General features: G+C 43.8%; 1 protein-coding gene across 1 annotated transcript in view; it reads left to right on the forward strand.

The window, feature by feature from the left end:
- Nucleotides 1–25,070, forward strand: part of ralgapa1 (Ral GTPase activating protein catalytic subunit alpha 1) — a 154,782-nt gene that overhangs the window by 47,301 nt on the left and 82,411 nt on the right. Inside the window, exons 21-28 of the mRNA XM_036593818.1 lie at nt 1,329–1,505; nt 2,480–2,632; nt 3,037–3,230; nt 3,831–3,929; nt 5,878–6,033; nt 7,874–8,002; nt 19,360–19,485; nt 23,742–23,800. Coding sequence (XP_036449711.1) covers nt 1,329–1,505; nt 2,480–2,632; nt 3,037–3,230; nt 3,831–3,929; nt 5,878–6,033; nt 7,874–8,002; nt 19,360–19,485; nt 23,742–23,800 — 1,093 coding nt within the window. The remainder of the gene's footprint in view (nt 1–1,328; nt 1,506–2,479; nt 2,633–3,036; nt 3,231–3,830; nt 3,930–5,877; nt 6,034–7,873; nt 8,003–19,359; nt 19,486–23,741; nt 23,801–25,070) is intronic.

Here is a 25,070-nt window from a genome sequence, read left to right on the forward strand (position 1 = left end):
GCAGCAATAAGAGCTTGTGAGAGCGTTGAGTTCACACAGCCTTACTTCGGTTTCACTGGCTTCTCAGCTGGCGAGGAAGAGAAAAATAGGTTTGATTAGGTGATGCTACAGCCGTCCGTGGCCGGGAGTCCAAGAGAGCACAGTTGCCCTCGCTCTCTCTGGGTGGGTAGGATGGCCCCCCCATCTCTCCCCATCACTCAGTGTGATGTTGGTCAGCGCAGGCGTCTGTTAGCTGACGTAACAGAACCGGCGGTTGGCGCTCTCCTCCGAGTGCGTTCGGCTGTACAGTGACGTTGTATTTGCAGCAGTTTGAAAGGATGCGGCGGAGCTTCACTGGACTCGGAGGAAGTGTGTGTTTGCCTTCACCCTCCTAGAGCTGGTGGTATCGTGTGATTGGGGGGGTCAGAACTAGTGGGTGGAACTGGATGCGACTAAATTGGGAAGAAAAATTGAGGAAATTAAATTAAAAGAAAGAGTTGGATGGTCCTCTGTAGATACTTTGTAAATATTTCGTCTGTCTTTAAGTAACATTCAACTAAAAACAAGTGTGAAAGATTTCATTAAATCTGTACCTAACCCTAAACCTAACCTAAACCCTAATCTCAAGGCAAATCCTACACCTGCTCCTAATCCTAATCCTACCAGAAAGCTTGTTAATGGTTTAAGTGTCTGTGAAGCATCTATAGGGGACCATCTAAATAAAGTGTGGCCAAAAAAAAAAAGAGCTGAGTCAGCATTTCAGCGCTGCTGACTGATGTTACACTGAAGGCAGCTCAGGCTTTAAAGTCGGCGCTGCAGCCGCTTTCAGTGGAACAGTTTTCATTCCCACTCAAAAGCGGTTGACATTTGAGACAACAAGTGATTCACTGGAGCTGGCGGTTGTGGAAAACGTCCACAGTATCATTACAGACTGTTATGGACCACGATAACACAGAAAGCGCCCCCTGCTGGTACGGGAGCCTGTTTATTTACCAACTAGTTTATTGTTAGCGAGCTGTTATTCAGCTTCGCTCTTAAAGATGGTTCTTCAAGGGTTCTTCACTGAAGAACCCTTGAAGAACCGTCTTTTTTAAGAACTCTCTGCGTGAATAAATGGCTCTTCAGATTGACAGAGAATGTGTTGAATATAGTTTTATAAAGAACCCAAAACCTTTCTGCTATTATGTACGATGTCAAGCTCTAGACAACAGAAGAGCCCTTTTGGGTGCTGAATAGAACCCTTTTTAGAAGGTTTCTGTGGGATGATGTTCTCACTCTGATGTTTGGAGACAGTCAGTGGACAGTTTGGTCTGAGGAAATGAGTGTATGTTGATTTAATCTGTGTGCAGATTTCAGCTTTGCTCCTGAGGTGTGTCCGGTGGGCTCAGTGGAGCAGGAGAGTGCGAGTGTTACAGGACACGCTGTGGATGAACAGGATCACTCCAGCCTCACCACCCTGCACATCGACTCGGAGACCAGCAGCCTCAGCCAGCACGGCCTGTCCGCAGATACGGTCACTATTACAGGTACGGACACATACAGTGGAGAGGAACAGGGCTGACCTGGTCATCCTACAGAACGGTACTGGCTTTGGAAATGTATTATTACACATGGATACTTTTATTTAGGTAGGTACAGCCGAGCTGCTCTCCCATTGGTCAGGACTTCAGGAGCTGAACTAAAGGCCTTACATGTTAGATTATCTGCCAGCATGATTAGGAGGTGACAGAGGAACCATGTTTTAAATCACAGTGACACCAATTTAGTGAGTAAAATATCACTGTCAGTCTTCTAGAAGTTAGTGTTAATTAACGTTACTGCAGGTGTGTTTTTCCTCATTTGTGACATGAATATGAACATTTATTTAAATGTTGTACTTGGCTTTCTGCTTGGATGTTTTCGATGGTCCATTGGATGTGACGGTCCACCACTGCATTGTCACCTGGATTATATTTATGCAGCTTACCTAATTTACTGCATGTTATACTTTTTATGGTGTTCTTTTATTATTTCATTTATTTTTATACTCTACACGACTTTCCCTCTGGGATTAATAAAGTGATTAAAAAAGGGCTTTACGCACTGGTCACCTACATATACAGTTCTGTGTAAAACACTGTTCATCTGGTCAGTAAGTGTGTTTTTCCCTGTGAAAACGCTATATAGCATAAGAATAAATACAAACAAACAAATATCATTGTCAGTATTATTTGTACTTATTCTAATGTCATTATTTTTTCCGATTAAATAAAAAATTTCTGCCCCGAAAAAAAATAAATAAATATAATTTTCTAATTTTTTATTACATATTATTACATTTTTTATTATTACAGTACTTTTTTCTTATTATTATTACTAATACACACATGCTTATATATACTGTATATTATACGTATGAGACGTTAGTTTTGTTATCAGGTATTTGCATATATAAAATGTTTAAAATGCCATGTGAGGATGTTCGACTCCATGTGCTGAAAAACGTGTGTTTGTGTTGTAGGTTCTGAAAGCGCGTCTCCTCTGCACTCTCTGGGCGGCTCGCGCTCTCAGACGCCGTCTCCCGCCACGCTGACGGCCGAACATACAGAACATAAAGACCTGCAGCTGGACGAGAAACTGCATCACTCTGTGCTGCAGACACCCGACGACCTGGGTACCAGCACTGACATTACTCTGTGATAGTGACTACGGCGTTACTCTGTAATAGTAGCTAGTTACCCTGTAATACTAACTACATTACCCTCTAATAGTAACTACAGAGTTAGACTGTAACAGTAACTACAGAGTTACTCTGTAATTTACTCGTAATAGTAAAGGAAACTGTTGCTGGGCTTCATGTAAACAGAAATGCTGGTAAAACTGTGTCAGAAAGAGTTCTTTGTTTATTAATTTTTTTTCTACCACTCCTGTGGTGTATTTTGCCCTCACTGTGGAGCCGGTCAGTCTTTGATATGTGAAGTTATTAAAAACTGACAGTGAAACTCGTTCATTAACTCGTCTCCCCACAGCGTCTACAGGTAGTTTGTAGTATTGACCCCAGATTCTCTGTCTGTTCAGAGACGAGCGAGTTTCCCACTGAGGACTGCAGCGTGATGGCCGGGGGTTCTCTGACCGGCTGGCATGCTGATGTTGCCACGGTGATGTGGAGGAGGATGCTCGGCATTCTGGGAGACGTGAACACCATTAAAGACCCAGAGATCCACGCACAGGTTTTCGACTACCTGTGTGAGCTCTGGCAGAACTTAGCCAAGGTAATGCAGAACACTGCATACATCACTATTCAGAGGTCTGGAATCCCCGTTAAACGGCTCTATAAGGTTCTGATAATTAGTTTTAGATGCGTCTAGAATGATGAACTGAACGTAGATGATTCCACAGTCAAGATCTAGAATGAAGTTCTAATAAAATTAAGATCCAGAATGAATTTTTAATATAATTAACATACAGATTGAATAAAATTAATGTCAAAAATTAAATTCTAATAAAATTTATATCCAGAATGCCTATTTAAAAAGTGGTAATCAAATCTTGAGGCGGATTAGTTACCAAGAAAGCATTACGAATAAATAATTAATATTTTATTCAGCAGTTCCTGTTTTTCCTAGAAAACTTGTAATTTTGAATAAATCATCTTCAAACACCTTCCAGTGTGTAACTTATAGTAGTTCAGTCTACACTATATAAAAAAAATATCAAAAATTATTCATATTTTGAGATTATTTTTGAACTGGAACATATATACAGGTACAGGGCAGAGCTGAGATGCACTCAGAGGATGATACAGAATTACAAATCATCAAATCAGCACTGAATTGTGTCTAAATATTTATCTCTGTGTTCGTTTTTTGCAGATCAGAGACAATCTGGGAATCTCCCTCGACAACCAGTCGTCTCCGCCCCCTCCGGATCTCATTCCTCCGCTCCGGATTCTCACTCCATGGCTGTTCAAAGTGTGTACACTTATTTTTTATTTATTTATTGCAGAACGCAGCAGCACAGATCCTCACAGCACCAACACAGAGAGCTCATATCACCCCGTTACACACTGCACTGACCGCCTGGATCTGTTACACACTGCACTGACCGCCTGGATCTGTTACACACTGCACTGACCGCCTGGATCTGTTACACACTGCACTGACCGCCTGGATCTTTTACACACTGCACTGCCCGCCTGGATCTGTTAGAGAGAGTTTAAAGCTCTGCTGCTGGTTTTTAAAGCTCTAAATGACCTTAAAGCTCCTGACCGTCTGTTTATGATCTCAGATCTGCAGATTCTGACCTTCTGAACTCCTTCAGTAAAACACAGAAAACGTGGAGAGACTCTTTCAGTTATTCTGCTTCTAAACTGTGGAGCTCAGTTCAGCTTTTATTAGACAGTCGAGCTCAGAGCTCACTTTTAATAAACACCTGAAAACGCAGCTCTTTAACTCAGAGCTTCAGTAAAACTCTACGGCTCTTTGGTCTTCATCTCTTTAATCTGGTCTGTGTCATTAGCCCTATCCTGGTGTTTCTGGTGTTACTGGTGTTTCTCAGTGAATTCAGTCCCGTCCGAATGCGCCGTGTCTGCCATTTGTACCGACTGCGCTCCTGCATCAGTAAAGATTCCAGCACTTTTTACCTTCTATAAATCGAGCTGTATAAACGAGCCCAGGTTACATTCCCCCTTCTGTGTTCAGGTCTGTGGGACCCATTTTCAATGTTTACCAAAAGAAAAAATGATGTGATTTATTATTATTGCAACCCCAGATTCTTGGCCTTTGCTCATTTTCTGTGAAGAACATATAAAATAACACATTTTCAATGACTTCACACTAGAGGTCTTCACTCCCGCAGATTCCCGCAGCACCCGACACAATATCTTGTGGCACGGGACGATATTTTCAGTGTTGCTCGCGGGAGCAGGTGGAAATCAGATCCCTTCAGGCGGGTGCGGGTGGAAGCATGCATGAAGAGAAATCACGCTAATTAATGAAGAGCCTAAATAAAGTAGAACGATCACTAAAACATAAACTAAATAACGATAACTAAAACAATATAACAGTAAAACAGTTCAAATGAACAAAGTCATTCTCGAGCAACCGATCACGTGAACACGCAGATTCTCATATTGTCTGATTCACACTGCGTCTGCGTGGCGTGAGCGACGTGGAAGGTTTCGCTTTTCATTTCGGCGGCAGTGTACTTCCACGCTGAAGTGAAAATTAAACAGAAGGCCGTATAAAAACGTAAAGAGGCGATTTCTATGTAATTCATGACAAAATGCTCGTTCAACATTCCGTGCTGCAGACAGATTTTCCCGGCTGGTCTACCAGCTTTGAAACTTTTGCCTGATCAGAGGTCAGAATGCTGCCCATCATAGACAAATATACTGTGTACTTTTATAAATTATGTTTTTGCTGATCAGGGTGACTGAAGTGACCATTGATCTGTCTGGAAACAGGAATATCTGTATAACTGTCTCGCGGCTCCGCAGCTCAAACGTTGGATCCACCCGTTGGATCCTTCGTTGCCATGGAAAAAAGGGTGCGTTTCTCAGCCGCATATGAAGGAGCCTTCGAGATGGGACGGTCTGGTCGCACCGCTGTGACGCAATCAGCCTTCAAATGCAGCCTCTGAAGGATGCAGCCCCGAATTAGGACACAGCTATAGTTCTGCTGTTCCTGTTAAGCATTATCTTTAAAGTACTTTAAGCTGCCACCTTTCTATAAATAATGATATTATTATTGTTGTTATTATTAATTCGCACTTACTTTGAAATGTATTTGCACAATGCAGAAAGAGTAAAAATAGAAACCACAATCAATATCTTAAGAAAAAAGGAATGTGCTGGAAAAATAAGGTGTATTAATGTAGTAATTTATCGTGTGTGTGTGTGTGTGTGTGTGTGTGTTGTAGGCCACCATGCTGTCGGAGCGGTATAAACAGGGTAAACTTCACGCCTACAAACTGATCTGTAAGATCATGAAACGGAGGCAGGACGTTTCCCCGAACTCAGACTTCCTCACGCACTTCTACAACATCATGCACTGCGGCCTGCTGCACCAGGACCAGGTCAGAGGGCTCTGCCGGACATCACAACGAGAAACCTTAAAACGGCTCAAACTAACCTTTCATTTAGGCAGATAAATACAGCATTACAGACTGTGTGAAATTAAAATAATGAAATATTAATGGCTGCTTTAGAAGTACAAACACTCTGGGCCTCGTTCTCCAGTATCTTCCAAGGTTTGTTCTTAACTGTGTTCTTGAGAAAGGTCCTAAAAAAGTCTGCGTCAGATTCATGACGCGTTCTTAAAGCTAGAACTGTTCTCACCTTGGTGCTGTTGAGTGTGTGTAGATTCTGTTTCTACCTAAGAACAAGTGAGGAAACGTTGGTGAGTCAGATTCTTCGTGAAAACTCTGTAAGTGGGTTTTAAGACTAAATTTGGTGAACGAGGCTTTTGTTTGTGCACTTAAAGGCTGAAAAGCAGTCAGTGTTTCCGGAACAGTGCTAAACATACAGTGGGGTCCAAAAGTCAAAGCATTACTGAAAATGCAGCTATTTTACATTTTTTACTAATTAAATACAAACTTTTTCATTACAAATTACTGTATTAGCATAACAGTCTGAGTGAACAGTAGAACAGTAGAATTTTAACATGAATTTCAGGATTTCTTGGTGCTTGTCGCCCTTCTGCTGTAATGACCGCGTGCACTCGAGTTGGCACGACTCTGATCACTAACAGTGACAAAAGCCTCTGATCAGCAGATCAAATCAACCTGATGATGCTTTACAGGAGGAGATATGACTGAAAAAACTAAATCTGATATTTTTTCACAAACACCTTAACATGGTCAGCGTCACAGATTCACTTAAATTTGAGCAGTGAGTTAGAAATGGAGTTAATTTTATGCCAAATGGTTCAAATAAAATAATAAAACCCACAGGTAAAATATTGAGTATCAAAGTGTCTAAAATATTTTTCAGAAGCAAAAAAATATATTAGCAAATAAGCAAACAAACAAATTAAAGCAAAATCTGGCAAAATGAGTAATACATTCGTATCAGCATGAGTAGAAATGAGCAATAATCTTTTTGAAAAGTTTAGTTTGATTTACCTCTCATTATTTGGATTTGCAAAATATTTTGGCCATTTTGATTCTTAATATTTTGCTTTTGGTTTTTGTTATTTTATTTGAAACCTTTGGCACAAAATTTCCATAGAAATAGTGCAGAATTTTGAATATTTCTGTTTGAGTTTACTTTTCATGACTTTTCTTTGTTTTCAAATTTTTCCAAATTCTAAAACTTTGTTGTTTATTTGCAGCGTTAAATGAAAACAATTCTAGATGTCCAAAGTGGTCTCAGACTTTTGGACCCTGCTGTATAAATATTGATTTTACATGAAGTCCTATGAAAATAAATATATACACACTTTAAAAGGATGGTTCTTCAAGGGTTCTTTGATAAAGAAAATGGTTCTGTATAGCACCAAAAAAAGGTTCATCTGTCATTACAAGCTTGACATCGTAACAATAGAAGAACCGTTTTCGGTGCTATATATATTTCAAAAAGGTGAGATATATATATATATATATATATATCCATCAATATGAAGAACGATTTTAGCATGCAAAGAGTTCTTGAGTGTTCATTGTGCTATATAGAACCATTTTCTTGACTAAGGAACCTTTGAAGAACCACATTTCTACCACAAGTGTGTAGGACACACGTTTTACACACATCAGCAGAGAGAATAGTCGCCACTTTACATTCAGTTTTCAGCACTGAAAACTGACTCAGTCATCAGTTATGTCGTTGTCCAGAGCTCCTGGGTTGGGGACACTGAGAGGGAGCTGGTGAAGCGATTCTCGTGTGTTCATGTTGGTGTTGTTTGTTTACTGTGTGCAGGACATCGTCAACACCATCATTAAGCACTGCTCCCCTCGTTTCTTCTCTATCGGACTGCCGGGGGCCACCATGCTCATCCTGGACTTCATCGTAGCGGCCAGCAGAGTGACGGCCTGCTCTTCCCTCAACGTGAGACTCCATCACACTCGCACTCCCACACTGAGAGAGTAGAGCTGTAACCAAAGATCCGTCGCCCGTCGGAGCAAAACCTCGTATCTCCACAGTAATGACTTAGACCCAGTCCCATTTCTTATTTCTACCCCTACCCCTTGTTTTCGAGTAGCTGTATTCTTGAAATGAAACAGTAGAAGCCATATCGCCCCCTACACTTCCTGTAGTGTATTACAGTCTGTCAGAGTGACTGTGTGGATCATATGAACATTATAGAGCTTTTTAAATGAAACAGTAGAAGCCATATCGCCCCCTACACTTCCTGTAGTGTATTACAGTCTGTCAGAGTGACTGTGTGGATCATATGAGCATTATAGAGCTTTTTAAATGAAACAGTAGAAGCCATATCGCCCCCTACACTTCCTGTAGTGTATTACAGTCTGTCAGAGTGGCTGTGTGGATCATATGAACATTATAGAGGCTTTTTAAATGAAACAGTAGAAGCCATATCGCCCCCTACACGTCCTGTAGTGTATTACAGTGTGTCAGAGTGACTGTGTGGATCATATGAACATTATAGAGGCTTTTTAAATGAAACAGTAGAAGCCATATCACCCCCTACACTTCCTGTAGTGTATTACAGTGTGTCAGAGTGACTGTGTGGATCATATGAACATTATAGAGCTTTTTAAATGAAACAGTAGAAGCCATATCGCCCCTTTGTTTTTATTCACCACTTTTGTTTTTGAGTAAACATGTCACCCACACTCCAGCACTGAGACATCACACTACCACACCAACACACCCATTTCCTGAACTCTCTGCTCTTGTTGTGATTGTGTTCTGTGTGAAGATGCACATGCCCACATTTCCTATAACTTCCTCCCACACGATCAGCATATTTCCATAACATGAACTTTCACACAGCAAAACGCGCGCAAATGTAGGCGAGAGTGTGGTGCAGCCTTTTTGTCTGGTGTTGTGGTTTTAGTTAAATAATTTTAAAAGCATTTGAACAAGACAAATAATATTTCGTGCAAGCAACCTGCACATCGCTGTTACAAATCAATGCAAAACCTTTGCTTCCAGCTTCTACCGATTATGAACAATTCAGTTGAAAACAGGGTGAGTGCAAATGTGACAACTTGCCCCACAGGTGCGGTTAATTGAAATGGACAGGGGTGAGTTGTAACAGTGTCTAAAATGCCAGGTAAACTGATACAGAACACAGTAAATTCAATGCTGTCCTGTGTTGATTGAACCTGATAAGATCTTAAGAATAAACAGATAAAATATCTGCGTTAAAGAAAATAAGATTAGTGAAAAATTACATGATAAAATTACATTATATGACATCTTTAGTACATTCTTGATGAATCTGTACATAAAAAGGTCCAAAAAGTGATCTGTTCTGCATATATATGGATAAATAGTTCTCTGATTTGTTTACTTTGGGGGCTGTAACAGAACCCCCCTGTGTGGAGGCTGTACTTTAGCAAAATATCAAAAATATAAATAATCAAATGTCAGTGGAAGTCAGATTGAATCAATAAAACACAAAACAAACCAGGCGTAACGTCTTATCAAATGTTTTAAGGTAAACAGTAGTTAACTAGAAAGGGAAAGTTTGTGAACGAACTGTAAGTTGGCTTGAAAAAGCCAGCTAATCACTTTAGGACGTTAAAATGCTGGAAGACTGTAAATGGTAGCTAAAGTCTTGCTTAGATGTTGCTAGGCGGTTGCTATGGTATCCAAGGTGGATGGTAATGGCTGCCAGGTGCGACCTTGAACTGCTACCTTAAATCCACCGCCACCTTAATTTTACTAATACCTTCAATTTACTGCCACCTTAAATTCACTGCCACCTTAAATTTACTGCCTGCTTAAAACCAGTTCCCCCTTAAATTCAGTTCTACCTTAAATGCAGTGGAACCTTAAATCTGTTATTTGTGCTGTTATTACTGGGCATTAGGCTGTAATCTTGTGAGTCTGTGTGTACTGTGTATGAGTGTCTGTGTGAGAGGTGTTCTTTGTGACATCACTTGTATCAGTTAGTTTAAATGTCCTGAACATTCCGCCGTTCATTTCCTGTGGGGAAAAAATGTCGTCTTTGAACGATCATTTTACGAATACCATACCTCAGATCACACTGTTCGGGTTTAGGTCCCATGATCCTTCAAGTTTTGTGGTTCTAGCTCAAAAACTGCGGAACGAGAAACATGTTCTTTTTTTTTATTTTATTTTTTTAATTAGTGTTATGTCCATATAATAAGCATCAATAACAAACTATTAAGATGAAATCGATGTAATAAATAGAAAATTACATAGGAATTTAGTGCTAACTAGCTGATACGGACCCTGTCAGAGACATCTATGCAACACATGCTTGTCTTGGACGTCTCCTTCGTACCAGTTTTGTATCATATTAGTCTGATTAAGGTCAAAAACTTGGTGTGTTGAGTTGAAATGTCACCCATGCAGCCTTGAAATTGCATTGTTTTTAAAGAGCTCAACCAAAAACTGACTTCAATCGTAAAAGGGACTCAAACATTCGTCCGCAGTGCCCGTCATGTTACCAGTTAAGCTGAAATACTGACACTAACCACTCTTCGCCTTTGGCATCCAAAGACGGCACATTTATTCTTGTTTACACCCGAAATGGTGTTCACTGTGAAATCACATTGTAAACGGCAGAGTCGGAGGTGAAGGCGGGGTTGGTGGGTGTGGTTATTCCAGTGGAGGGCGAGGCTCTGCTTCACTGTGACAAAGAAATGAGAAGAAAATCACAGCAATCTGTTGAGTCTCAGGCCTTTTTTTGAAAGGAAAATGAGGAATATGCTGCAGAGACTTCATGGCTACGTTCACATTACCAGGCTGAAGTGGCACAAATCCGATTTTTTGCCCTAATGTGACTCAGATCTGATGTTTTCAGGGCTGTGTGGACACAAATCTGATCTTTTCGAATCCGACCTGAGCCTCTTTCACGTGTGGTCCTAGATCGGATACGTATTCGTGGCCATGTGACCTTAATGTGACGCTCAGATCGGAATTCATGTGCTGTTTTTCCACTGCTCCATCATTCAGCGTTACCATGGCAGCAGCGCCGAACAGAAGTTAAAGCCAGTAAACGGTGGAAAAGCAGCTCATCTCCCCTTTTTCTCCTTCGTCTCGCTCTAATAATGAAGCTGAGAGCTGATCAGAGTTAATGATCTTCTCAGCGAAGCTCGTTCTGCTCGTTAGTTTGTGCTGATGATGAACGTGATTCATTCACGTGACGTTACTGAGTAGGATGAGCTCATGAGGGTCATTTCAGGACGTCAGGATGCTCCTAAACGAGTGTGAACCATCGTGTCAGAGAGATCGGATTTGAGCAACGAGGCTTGTAATGTGAACGTAGCCCATGTTTCACAGTTTCTCAGAAGGAACGTACAGTGAGGAGTAACGTGTCTGTGAACTGGAAAGAAAAGTGCAGGGCTGTTTAGTTTGTCTGCTGTAAAGCAGGCAGATTATGCAGACAGCACAGCGCTGACGTACTGAAAAGCTGTGATACTGAACTGTATTTTCAGACCATCACAAAATGCGTCTCCATCAGAAGCAGCAAACTGAACCAGGGTCCATTTGGAAGTGATCCGAGAACCATGTTTTTTGCCAGATCACGGTCATTTGTTTAGTGCGCACCTGAGTACAGGTGGAGTGTTCACACCTGTCAAAATGGACCGAACTAAAGAAGAAGTTTGATGGGTCCACACCAGACGAGGCAGGGTGAAAGCGCCCTTAATGTGCATCTAAGCGTCTCAAGTCTAGCCTGGCCAGCCCTCACTGTGGATTATTATAATATACAGCGCTGCTGAAAATGTGTGAACCCTTTATCTTTTTGTGAATTTATGCATAAAATATGATCAACCTTCATTTAACTCAGTACATGGAAAGAACTCAATTAAACAAATAACACAAAAATATTCATTCATTCATTTATTGAGCTGAGTAATCTAACTTGAAATGTCTTTGTTGGCAAAAGTATATGAACCTCTGCTTTCAGTAACTGCTGTGACCCCCTTAAGCAGCAGTAAGTTCCACCAACTGTTCCTGTAACTGTAGATCAGCTCTGCAGTTTGTCCTGAAGGAATTTTTATCTCTGCTGTGTTGGTGGGCTTTCTTGCGTGAACGCCACACCTAAAGTTCTGCCTCAGTGTTTCTATTGGATTTCTTATCTGGACTTTGACTTTGACCCATTTCAAAACACAGCGTTTCGTCTGCTTCAATATATATGTGTAGATGTGTAGATGTATACAGATATATACGTACACACATACATATCTGAGTGTTTTTGATTAGTGAGCTGACAGAATTCACTCCTTCATTCTGTGCATTTCTACAGAAATGTGACAAAATATGACCTGATCTTCATTCAAGCAGATAAACAGAGCCCAATAAAACAAACAAGAAAAACAATTATATCGTTTTTCATCCATTTATTGAACAAAGCCATCCAACATGAAATGTCTTTGTTGGCAAAAGTATGTGAACCTCTAGCGTCATCAGTTTGGTAAAGGTGCTAATTAGGGCCATGAGATTCAATCAGCTGGACGACAACCAGTCTTCACCATCACAATCTCATATTTACCACACACATTTATTGGTGCATCGCAGTGAATGAGATTTCTGAGGAGCTCAGAAAAACATTTGCCAAAGCTCGTTAGGCTGGAAGAGGTTCCAGAACTATTTCTGATGGGTTTGGACTTCACCGGTCACATCGTCAGACAGGCAGTGTACAAATAGATTTAACACCATTGTTATCTCTCCCAAGAGTGGTCATCCAACAAAAATGACTCCAAGATTAAGGCACAGAATATTCTTCCTGTAACTGTTGATCAGCCCTGCAGTTTGTCCTGAAGGAATTTTGGCTCGGTCCTTCTTACAGAACTGCTTTATCTCTGCTGTGTCGGTGGGCTTTCTTGCGTGAACGCCACACCTAAAGCTCTGCCTCAGTGTTTCTATTGGATTTCTTATCTGGACTTTGACTTTGACCCATTTCAAAACACAGCGTTTCGTCTGCTTCAATATATATGTGTAGATGTGTAGATGTATACAGATATATACGTACACACATACATATCTGAGTGTTTTTGATTAGTGAGCTGACAGAATTCACTCCTTCATTCTGTGCATTTCTACAGAAATGTGACAAAATATGACCTGATCTTCATTCAAGCAGATAAACAGAGCCCAATAAAACAAACAAGAAAAACAATTATATCGTTTTTCATCCATTTATTGAACAAAGCCATCCAACATGAAATGTCTTTGTTGGCAAAAGTATGTGAACCTCTAGCGTCATCAGTTTGGTAAAGGTGCTAATTAGGGCCATGAGATTCAATCAGCTGGACGACAACCAGTCTTCACCATCACAATCTCATATTTACCACACACATTTATTGGTGCATCGCAGTGAATGAGATTTCTGAGGAGCTCAGAAAAACATTTGCCAAAGCTCGTTAGGCTGGAAGAGGTTCCAGATCTATTTCTGGTGAGTTTGGACTTCACCGGTCACATCGTCAGACTGGCAGTGTACAAATAGATTTAATTGAACACCATCGTTATCTCTCCCAAGAGTGGTCATCCAACAAAAATGACTCCAAGATTAAGGCGTAGAATATTCTGAGAGATTAGAAAGAACACCAGGGTAACATCTAAGGATCTGCTGGCCTCTCTTACGCTGGCTAATGTCAGTGTTCCTGAGTCCATCATCAGGCTGAATACTGAATAAGAGTAGGATGTGTGGAATGACAGCATGGAGAAAGCCTCCACTCTCCAGGAGGAACATTTCTGCCTGTTTAAAGTTTCCCAAAGACTGCTGAAATGTTATGTTGCCAGATAATACAAAAATAAGTCTTTGACTTAAATGAGATGTTCTGTTTGGCAAAACCGAACACTGTTTCAGAATAAGAACAGCATCCCAGCCTAGAAGCATGGTGGTGGCAGTATTGCAGTTTGGGGCTGTTTTGCTACTACAGGACAGCTTGCCATGATTTAATGGAGCTATGAATTCTGGATTTTATCTAGGAATTCTACAACAGAATGTTCGGGCATTCGACCCTGAGCTGAAGCTCAACAGAAGGTGGGTCCTGCAGAAAGACAATGACAATAAAAACACCAGTTTTGTCTACAAAGAATGGTTGAAGCAGACGAAACGCTGTGTTTTGAAATGGCTGAGTCAAAGTCCAGAGCTTAATCCAATAGAAACACTGAGGCAGAGCTTTAGGTGTGGCGTTCACGCAAGAAAGCCCACCGACACAGCAGAGATAAAGCAGTTCTGTAAGAAGGACTGAGCCAAAATTCCTTCAGGACAAACTGCAGGGCTGATCAGCAGTTACAGGAAGAATATTCTGTGCCTTAATCTTGGAGTCGTTTTTGTTGGATGACCACTCTTGGGAGAGATAACAATGGTGTTAAATCTATTTGTACACTGCCTGTCTGACGATGTGACCGGTGAAGTCCAAACCCATCAGAAATAGTTCTGGAACCTCTTCCAGCCTAACGAGCGTTGTTTTTCTGAGCTCCTCAGAAATCTCATTCACTGTGATGCACTAATAAATGTGTGTGGTAAATACTAGATTGTGATGGTGAAGACTGCAGGCTGATGTGTTTTAAGCGGGTCAGCCACACTCACACCTGGTTGTCGTCCAGCTGATTGAATCTCATGGCCCTAATTAGCACCTTTACCAAACTGATGACGCTAGAGGTTCACATACTTTTGCCAACAAAGACATTTCATGTTGGATGGCTTTGTTTAATAAATGGATGAAAAACTAAATAATTGTTTTTCTTGTTTGTTTTATTGGGCTCTGTTTATCTGCTTGAATGAAGATCAGGTCATATTTTGTCACATTTCTGTAGAAACACACAGAATGAAGGAGTGAATTGTGTCAGCTCACTAATCAAAAACACTCAGATGATATGTATGTGTGTACGTATATATCTGTATACATCTATACATCTACACGTGTGTGTGTGTGTGTGTGTACATATATACATATGAACAGCCTTCAGGGTGAATCTGGAGAAACACTGGTAAAAATTCACAGATGACGTCGCTATGGAAACACGAGATGGTGACCCGAAGCACGTTGTACTGGAAGCTGTTAAACTGCATAAAGTTGCGTTCCACCACGCGTTAGCACCTCACCTGTTTATTTCCTGACAGCATCACTTACCGTCACTGTACCACACACTTCACACTTGTGCACCACACAGGTTTTCTGACACATGCACTGTCATTATGCCCCTCACTGTGCGAACGCTCATACATCCAACCACAGAAAAACATCCTGGAAAAGTTCTGTTCATTACTTTCGATTTTAGTCGTTTTACAAAGTTCACACGGATTTTAAAGGGCCCCATTATTTACTGCATAAACATTGCTGACAGCTTCAAAATGTGCCGCTCACTCCCCAGACTGTACTGTCCCTATGTGGAAAACAGCAAGTTTAAAACGTCATTTTTGTGATTTTGTGTCACAAAAATCAGCACACTGATGTAAATTCACCTATGCAGCCTACAGCAGTTTAGCCCGCCCACTTGCGCTGAAGTTATAAGGACTGTTTCAGCCTGGATTGGTTTTTGAAAAAGTGCGGCCAATCACTTTTATCCTGCTTAAGCCGGGGTTACACTGCACGACCTTTACCCCGATAATGCCTGATTCTCAGTCCGGCTGAGTCTGGGCTGGTCGGCTCCAGGCTGTAGATTTTTGGGTCAGTCAGATTCAACAGGAGAGTAAATAGAGCAGTGTGTGAGCAGCGCAGAGTCAGAGTTTTAGCCTCCAGATTGCATTTCAGACCAGTCTGAGAAAACCTAATGTGTGATTTTATTCGACCCAACTCTGATTGTAGTCTACTAGTGTGAACTGGTCAGCAACTCAGTCTGAACTCCAACAGCCAGTGAAAACTGACAGCACGAAAGCAGAAAATACAGCAAGTAAAAAAATCAAAATGGTGAAAAGACACTCGCATGGTCTCCTGAGTGGCGCAAACCGTCTAAACGTTGGCTCTGATATCAGGAGATCGTGAGTTCGATCCCTGCTGATGCTGCAGAGTCCAAGAGAGGACAGTTGTCCTCGCTCTCTCTGGGTGGTTAGGATGGATCCCCCCCATTTCCCCCATCACTCTATCACAGTATGGTGTCTGTTAGCTGATGTAACAGATCTGGTGGTTAGCGTTCTCCTCTGAGCGCGTTCGGCTGTCCGATGACGCTGCATTAGCAGCAGTTTGAGAAGATGCGGTGGAGCTTCACAGGACTCTGAGGAAGCCTGTGTTTGCCTTCATGGTGGTATCGTGTGATCAGGGAGTCCTAACGAGTGGGTAGAACTGGATACGACTAAACTTGGGAGAAAATTGGGGAAAAAATCCACACAAATGAATAAAGAAATAAAAAAGTAAAATGGTGAAAAGACACTCGCATGGTCTCCTGAGTTTGCTCCACTGAGGAGACCATGCGAGTGGGGAAAGAGTCGTGTAAAGAGCTTTTGTCACATAAAACCACACTAATGCTACAGGGCAACCATAAACCATAAAACGCAAGCAAAATGTGGCATTTTGGCCCTTTAAACCTCAATGCCGGCCTCACACCAAACAACTTTTCAAGCGATTTCACTGCCGCAGACAGATTTGCAGTGTCGGAATAAAATCATGAGAGTCTTGCTAGTGTTGCGTCACGCTCGCCCCATCTCGGCCGTTTAGTGAGGTGGTCAGGACGGCCGTCTTAACTCGGTCTTTTTCTCGTCTTGACGCTGTGACAAAATTATCGAAAGTTTGAAGTCTTGGCTCATGCCAGTAGTGACGTGCCAGGGACATGAGAGAGTGAGAGACTGAGAGAGTAAGAGAAAGAAAGAGAGAGAGAGAGAAAAAGAGTGAGAGAGTGAGTGAAAGAGAGAGAGAGAGAGAGAGAGAGAGAGAGAAAGAAAGAGAGAGAGAGAGCGTCTGCCTCTGCATCTCATAACCCGATAAGCAGTGCAGCGCAGAGCATGACAACACAGCGGTTAGCGAGGCCGAGTGAGCGCGTGTGTGTGTTCTCACATTTTCAGTACAGAAAAATCAGAACCTGCAGAAACACCAGAGCGCAACACCACCAGAGCGCACCACCACCAGAGCGCACCAACACCAGAGCACACCAACACCAGAGCGCAACACCACCAGAGCGCAACACCACCAGAGCACAACACCACCAGAGCACAACACCACCAGAGCGCAACACCACCAGAGCACACCAACACCAGAGCATAATACCACCAGAGCACACCAACACCAGAGCATAATACCACCAGAGCACAACACCACCAGAGCACACCAACACCAGAGCGCAACACCACCAGAGCGCACCAACACCAGAGCATAATACCACCAGAGCACACCAACACCAGAGCGCAACACCACCAGAGCGCACCAACACCAGAGCATAATACCACCAGAGCACACCAACACCAGAGCGCAACACCACCAGAGCACACCAACACCAGAGCATAATACCACCAGAGCACAACACCACCAGAGCACACCAACACCAGAGCGCAACACCACCAGAGCACAGCAACACCAGAGCATAATACCACCAGAGCACACCAACACCAGAGCATAATACCACCAGAGCACACCAACACCAGAGCATAATACCACCAGAGCGCACCAACACCAGAGCATAATACCACCAGAGCACACCAACACCAGAGCATAATACCACCAGAGCACACCAACACCAGAGCATAATACCACCAGAGCACACCAACACCAGAGCATAATACCACCAGAGCGCACCAACACCAGAGCATAATACCACCAGAGCGCACCAACACCAGAGCATAATACCACCAGAGTACACCAACACCAGAGCATAATACCACCAGAGCACACCAACACCAGAGCATAATACCACCAGAGCGCACCAACACCAGAGCGCACCAACACCAGAGCGCAACACCACCAGAGCGCACCAACACCAGAGCGCACCAACTCCAGAGCATAATACCACCAGAGCACACCAACACCAGAGCATAATACCACCAGAGCACACCAACACCAGAGCGCAACACCACCAGAGCGCAACACCACCAGAGCGCAACACCACCAGAGCGCACCAACACCAGAGCATAATACCACCAGAGCACACCAACACCAGAGCGCAACACCACCAGAGCGCACCAACTCCAGAGCGCACCAACACCAGAGCATAATACCACCAGAGCGCACCAACACCAGAGCGCACCAACACCAGAGCATAATACCACCAGAGCGCACCAACACCAGAGCGCACCAACACCAGAGCGCACCAACACCAGAGCATAATACCACCAGAGCGCAACACCACCAGAGCGCAACACCACCAGAGCACACCAACTCCAGAGCCGCATTTCACTGCCGCAGACAGATTTGCAGTGTCGGAATAAAATCATGAGAGTCTTGCTAGTGTTGCGTCGCGCTCGCCCCATCTCGACCGTTTAGTGAGGTGGTCAGGACGGCCGTCTTAACTCGGTCTTTTTCTCGTCTTGACGCTGCGACAAAATTATCGAAAGTTTGAAGTCTTGGCTCATGCCAGTAGTGACGTGCCAGGGACGTGAGAGAGTGAGAGACTGAGAGAGTAAGAGAAAGAAAGAGAGAGAGAGAGAGAAAGAGTGAGAGAGTGAGTGAAAGAGAGAGAGAGAGAGAGAGAGAGAGAGAGAGAGAGAGAGAAAGAAAGAAAGAAAGAGAGAGAGTGAGAGAGAAAGAGTGAGAGAGAGCAAGGGAGAAAATGCATGCGCAAGAGCCTGAAATCTCTTTAAAAAAAAAAAATGGTTTTTTTTGCTTTCTGTTACACTGATTTCTTATTTTGTTTCTTATGGTTTAGTTCATAACAACCAGTCAACGATGCTGAATCACTGCATGTTTTGTTGGTCTGTAAATCTTTGTTAAATGAAAAAGTAGCTGCATATTTTACAGGTTAATTAAAAGATCAGCCAAAGTATACAGCTCTACAGTGAACTGGGCTGAGCCTCGGATCTTTACATGTCCAGCCAATGTGTTTTCCCATCTATGTCACTACAGAGTGGAAGGAAAAGGGTTTATCTGCTTGTAAATTTCCACCAGGTGCATGATGGGAAATAAACTCAACTCTAGTTGCAGTGACACTGCAAGATCCCCAGTCTTTGCGAAATCATAGTCTGTGCCTGAAAACTGTGACATTGTGTTCAGATGTGAGAGGGAGTCGGACTTCAGTCTTTCAAACGTCTTTACAGATTCTTCTCTCTCGCTCTCTCTCTCTCTCTCTCTCTCTCTCTCTCTCTCTCTCGCGCTCTCTCTCTCTCTCTCTCTCTCTCTGTCTCTCTCTCTCTCTGTCTCCCTCTCCCTCAGGCTCCGAGAGTAGAGGCTCAGGTTTTGCTGGGATCTCTGGTGTGTTTCCCGAACCTGTATGAGGAGCTCCCTGCGCTGCACCCCACCACCGCTGAGGTCATCATGACCAAGTTCAAGGATGTAAAGGTAACAGAATGTCCTCCTTTCAGTTCCACTGAGTAAACACTGCAACACTCAGCCTGCTTTCTCATATCGACTGAATACAGCAGCGTTACGTGACGCATTATTAGCCTCGGTTCTCAGGACTCCTGCCTGTACAGCAGGTTCACTTTATCACAGCACGAGGGTTTTATGCACATCCTGTCTGTTCACTTTAAACAGAGACATTTTAGCCGTCGAGCGGAGCTGCGCAGCGCGATGCTGACGGGCGGGTGTCGTCACATAAAGGCCAAGAAACGTCTACTGTCTGACGTTTGCCTCTTAGATCTACTAGGCTTTTGTAAAGTACTGTACGAATAGTTTTAAACTTTCGTCCATCAGTCAACCTTTATTTAAACTGAGCACACTGAGTGGGAGCCTGACTTACAGTGTAGCCAAACTTTAGAGCAGAGAACAGACTGAAAAGAGTAATAAACATTTAAATGAAAAGGGACGACATAAGAACATACCAGACGTGTAAAAATGTCTGTTTCTTAGCAACCGACCACACACACACACAGCTGAAGCATAAACATGTCATCAAAATAATGTTAAAAATGAGTTAAGCTGCCTTTACTGATGTAAAAAAGGCAAAACAGAACTAAAGTGTGCTAAACTGTAAGTTGTGAATACTGTGAGAGCGCCCCCTGCTGTTTATCAGAGCGTCGCCGCTCCCCAGTTTCAGTCTCCATTTCCCAAACGCTTTAGCCGAGCGCGCTAACGTTACTCCTCCTAATAAACAGACACACGTTCAGCTCCGTCTCCTCATTATTCACCACCATCACTGTAATATTTCATCATCAACATTAACACACGAAGGTGATCAGAGGGGCGGTGGAGATCGAGTCTGCAGCGTCTGAGATCTTTAAAACGCAGAGTTAGAAAAGAAAATCATCTCACAGTGAAAGCAGCGTTTTACAGTAGCAATAAATGGAGCTCATTATGCTGGTAGTGAACTATGCTGCTGACTCAGCTGCCTAAAAACCATAGAAACGGACCTTAAACAGAAGTGAGGACCCTGTTGGGGTTCATCCTAAAGTTAGGACAGGATTTAGGAGGGATTCTTGGAATCTAGGAATTTGGAGGGATTTAGCCACTTCTCTGCCTCAAAGTTAAAGGGTTAAAGTCAGGGGTCAGCAACATGCGGCTCTTTTACTGCCCTGTGGCTCCACAGCTGAATCAGATTAGTAGGTAAAAATAAAATAATCCTCCTTTACAGTAAAATAAAGCTCTGCTGATCGTTCAACACAGTTTAACAATAAATGGTCTTAAACTCTGGAGTTAATGTAGAACTGCTGATTCACCCTTTAACCCTGAAGATCAGCACAGACTGCTGGTCACCATAGCAACACAGACAACAATCTCGCCTAGCTAGTAGCTAACGAAACGGCAAAGAGAGAGATTTAAGATGAATATTGATGATTTAGAGACTAATGGACTTATTAGCGTTTATAATCACTCCAGCTGGTTTCCTGATACGTTTAATCTGCAACGAGAAACTGAAACACTAAAAAGTCACGAGGCTGAAGTCAGTTTCTCATTCACATTGTCCCGTTCCACCTTAAATGGTTCAGCAGTTACGTTCTGTCACCTCAGGTACCATTTAAGGTGGAACGGGAGAATTCGGACAAGAAGCTGGCGAATGAGAAGCGACTTAAAGTTAAACGTTAAGAGACATTTTACAAGAAACTGTTCTACTTTTGAGGAAAGGTTTCCTGCTGGAGATGCGAGAAAAGTGACTGTAGCTGAGCTAAAGATTAAAGCAGAGCAAAGTGAGTCTGCATTTTCATTTATTTTATATTTTCAGTCTATACAGCACATCAACCCACACTGAGACACATTTACAGCCAACATTACTTCAGTAAAATGGACATAAAATGTTGTGGCTGCTGTGTTGAGTAAACAGCAATAAAATCAGTTCAGATGTGCATGTATTTGAATAGCCACGCCCCCTGGTTCAGAGCTGGTGTGAGGAAATGCAGTGCGCTGAGTGTAACTGTTCTGTGCGGCTCTAATGGGCTAATGAGCGGTCAGTAATGCGCTGGTGTTGGCGTGTGCACTGTGGGGGGGCTGTTGTTGTGCCCCCTGCTGATCCAGCTGAGTTTAAGTAGATAACACCATGCAGACCAGCGCCTCACACTCACACACACACCTTCACCCCGATGGCATCTCATAACCCGATAAGCAGTGCAGCGCGGAGCATGACAACACAGCGGTTAGCGAGGCCGAGTGAGCGCGTGTGTGTGTTCTCACATTTTCAGTACAACAAAATCAGAACCTGCAGAAACACCAGAGCGCACCACCACCAGAGCGCACCAACACCAGAGCGCACCAACAGAGCACACCACCACCAGAGCACACCACCACCAGAGCGCACCAACACTAGAGCGCACCAACACCAGAGCGCACCAACACTAGAGCGCACCAACACCAGAGCGCACCAACACCAGAGCGCACCAACACCAGAGCGCACCACCAGAGCACACCACCACCAGAGCGCACCAACACTAGAGCGCACCAACACTAGAGCGCACCAACACCAGAGCGCACCACCAGAGCACACCACCACCAGAGCGCACCAACACCAGAGCGCACCAACACCAGAGCGCACCAACAGAGCACACCAACACCAGAGCGCAACACCACCAGAGCACAGCAACACCAGAGCGCACCACCAGAGCACAGCAACACCAGAGCGCACCAACAGAGCACACCAACACCAGAGCGCAGCACCAACACTAGAGCGCACCAACACCAGAGCGCACCACCACCAGAGTGCACCACCAGAGCACACCAACACCAGAGCACAACAACACCAGAGCGCACCAACACCAGACCGCAACACCACCAGAGCACACCAACACTAGAGCACACCAACACCAGAGCACAGCAACACCAGAGCACACCAACACTAGACCGCAACACCACCAGAGCACACCAGCACCAGACTGCAACACCACCAGAGCACAGCAACACCAGAGCACACCAACACCGGAGCGCACCACCAACAGAGCACAGCAACACCAGAGCGCACCACCACCAGAGCGCAGCAACACTAGAGCATAATACCACCAGAACACACCAACACCAGAGCGCACCACCACCAGAGCGCACCACCACCAGAGCGCACCAACACTAGAGCGCACCAACACTAGAGCGCACCAACACCAGAGCGCACCACCAGAGCGCACCAACACCAGAGCGCAACACCACCAGAGCACAGCAACACCAGAGCGCACCAACACCAGAGCGCAGCACCAACACTAGAGCGCACCAACACCAGAGCGCACCAACACCAGAGCATAATACCACCAGAGCATAACACCACCAGAGCGCACCAACACCAGAGCACACCAACACCAGACCGCAACACCACCAGAGCACACCACCAGAGCACACCAACACCAGAGCGCACCAACACCAGAGCGCACCACCACCAGAGCGCACCAACACTAGAGCGCACCAACAGCAGACTGCAACACCACCAGAGCACAGCAACACCAGAGCGCACCAACACCAGAGCGCACCACCAACAGAGCACAGCAACACCAGAGCGCACCACCACCAGAGCGCACCACCACCAGAGCGCACCACCACCAGAGCACACCAACACCAGATCACAACAGAGGGCAACAATAGAACACAACAGTAGGACACAGCAGAGCACAAGAGTGTGTGTGTGTTTTGGGAATGTGGGGTTGGTTGTCACAAATGCACAACTGTATGTATATTCAAAACCTGAGAGCCAGAGTGACAACCAACCCCGTGTTTCTCTGTTTATAACACACATAGGCCGTATTTATAACCCCACGTCCTGACACTGTGACGTGTGTGTGTGTGTGTGTGTGTGTGTGTGTGTGTGTGTGTGTGTGTGTGAGACAGCTCCTCTTCCAGATGGTCGGACGTGTTGTGTTTTGTGTTGCCAGATTGGCGGTTTTGTGTCAGATTTTGCGGCGTTGCTGTGAGCTGTTTGAACTGTGTCACATCATTATCGGTCTGTCTGTCCGAGTTACGTCTGTCTGTGCATGTGCGGCTGCGTGTGCGGCGAGCGCGTTCGGGCGTGTGAGGAGGAGGAAGCTGGACTGAAGGCAGATGGAATCTGTATTGATCTGTTTTTAAGATGTCACCAGTCTGTCAAACACTGTTCTGATGGGCTTTACTCACACTGCGTCCTGCTCGCCGGGAACCGCCGGCATCGACGTATGGAGATCCTCGTAAATAACTCTGTATCCTCTGTGTTACAGGAGCACATCATCAAACACATCCTCGCTTCAGCCAGAGACGAGCCGTCAGCTCCGGCCAGGTAACCTGGACACACCTGGACACACCTGGACACACCTGTACTGTGCAACTCTATACACTGAAATACACTTACATACACAATAAACCCACAGATGCTTTATTTCCCTTTGTTTCTTTCCATTTTGTGTAAAGTTTGATGTACACTCTTTAGAGATGGTTCTTCAAGGGTTCTTTAGTTAGGAAAGTGGTTCTATATAGAATCATGACCACCCAAAGAACCCTTTGCAGGGTTCGCAATCCTTATAGGCTTCTTCACATTGATGAAGAATGTGCTGTAGATGGTGCTATATAGAACCTTTTTGACAGTGGTTCTTTATAGCATCAAAAAGGGTTGACATCGTCACGGTAGCAGAACCCTTTTTGGTGCTATGTGGAACCATCTCCAGCACTTCCTCCATCCATAAAAAGAACGCTTAGCATGATTTAAGGGTTCTTTGCATCGTGAAAGCGTTCTTTATATTGATGGCAATAGATGTGCTGGAGATGGTTCTATATAGCACCAAAAAGGGTTCTTCTGTTGTTAAAAGCTTGACATTAGCTTGACAAGCTCGTCACAATAGCAGGAGCCTTGTTTTGCACTATATAGAACCATATACAACACGTTCTCTGTCAGTCTGAAGAACAGTGTCACAATGCAGAGGACGCTTTACTCATGCAAAGGTTTCTTTGAGTGTCTAAATAGAACCGTTTTCTTTTTTAAGAACCCTTGAAGAACCATTTTTTTTCAAGAGTGTAGGATTTACATGCCATAATGAGAAACTGTAGAACAGACTGAGTTTATATCACAATACCTACATTTAGAGTCGGTTATTCATTCAGCCTAATGAGAAACTGTAGAACAGACTCAGTTTATATCACAATACCTACATTTAGAGTCAGTTATTCATTCAGCCTAATGAGAAACTGTAGAACAGACTCAGTTTATATCACAATACCTACATTTAGAGTCAGTTATTCATTCAGCCTAATGAGAAACTGTAGAACAGACTCAGTTTATATCACAATACCTACATTTAGAGTCAGTTATTCATTCAGCCTAATGAGTAATTATTACTGGACAGTCAGACGTAACCAGACGGTCTCCTTCCTCTGAATTATTATCCAGACATTGTGTTGGTGAGCTGCTGACGGCTCTTCCAGGTCACTGCATGCACCTTGGCAGATTTGTTTTGGGTGGGGGGTGGGGGGGACCCCTCAGCCAGACAGATTAATCATTATGTAAACAGTGTCAGTGCTGGTTTTGCGATGTTGTGGTGGGGGGGGTGAAAATC

This window comes from Colossoma macropomum, unplaced genomic scaffold (assembly GCF_904425465.1).
Source record: "Colossoma macropomum unplaced genomic scaffold, Colossoma_macropomum, whole genome shotgun sequence".
Taxonomy (NCBI): Eukaryota; Metazoa; Chordata; class Actinopteri; order Characiformes; family Serrasalmidae; genus Colossoma; species Colossoma macropomum.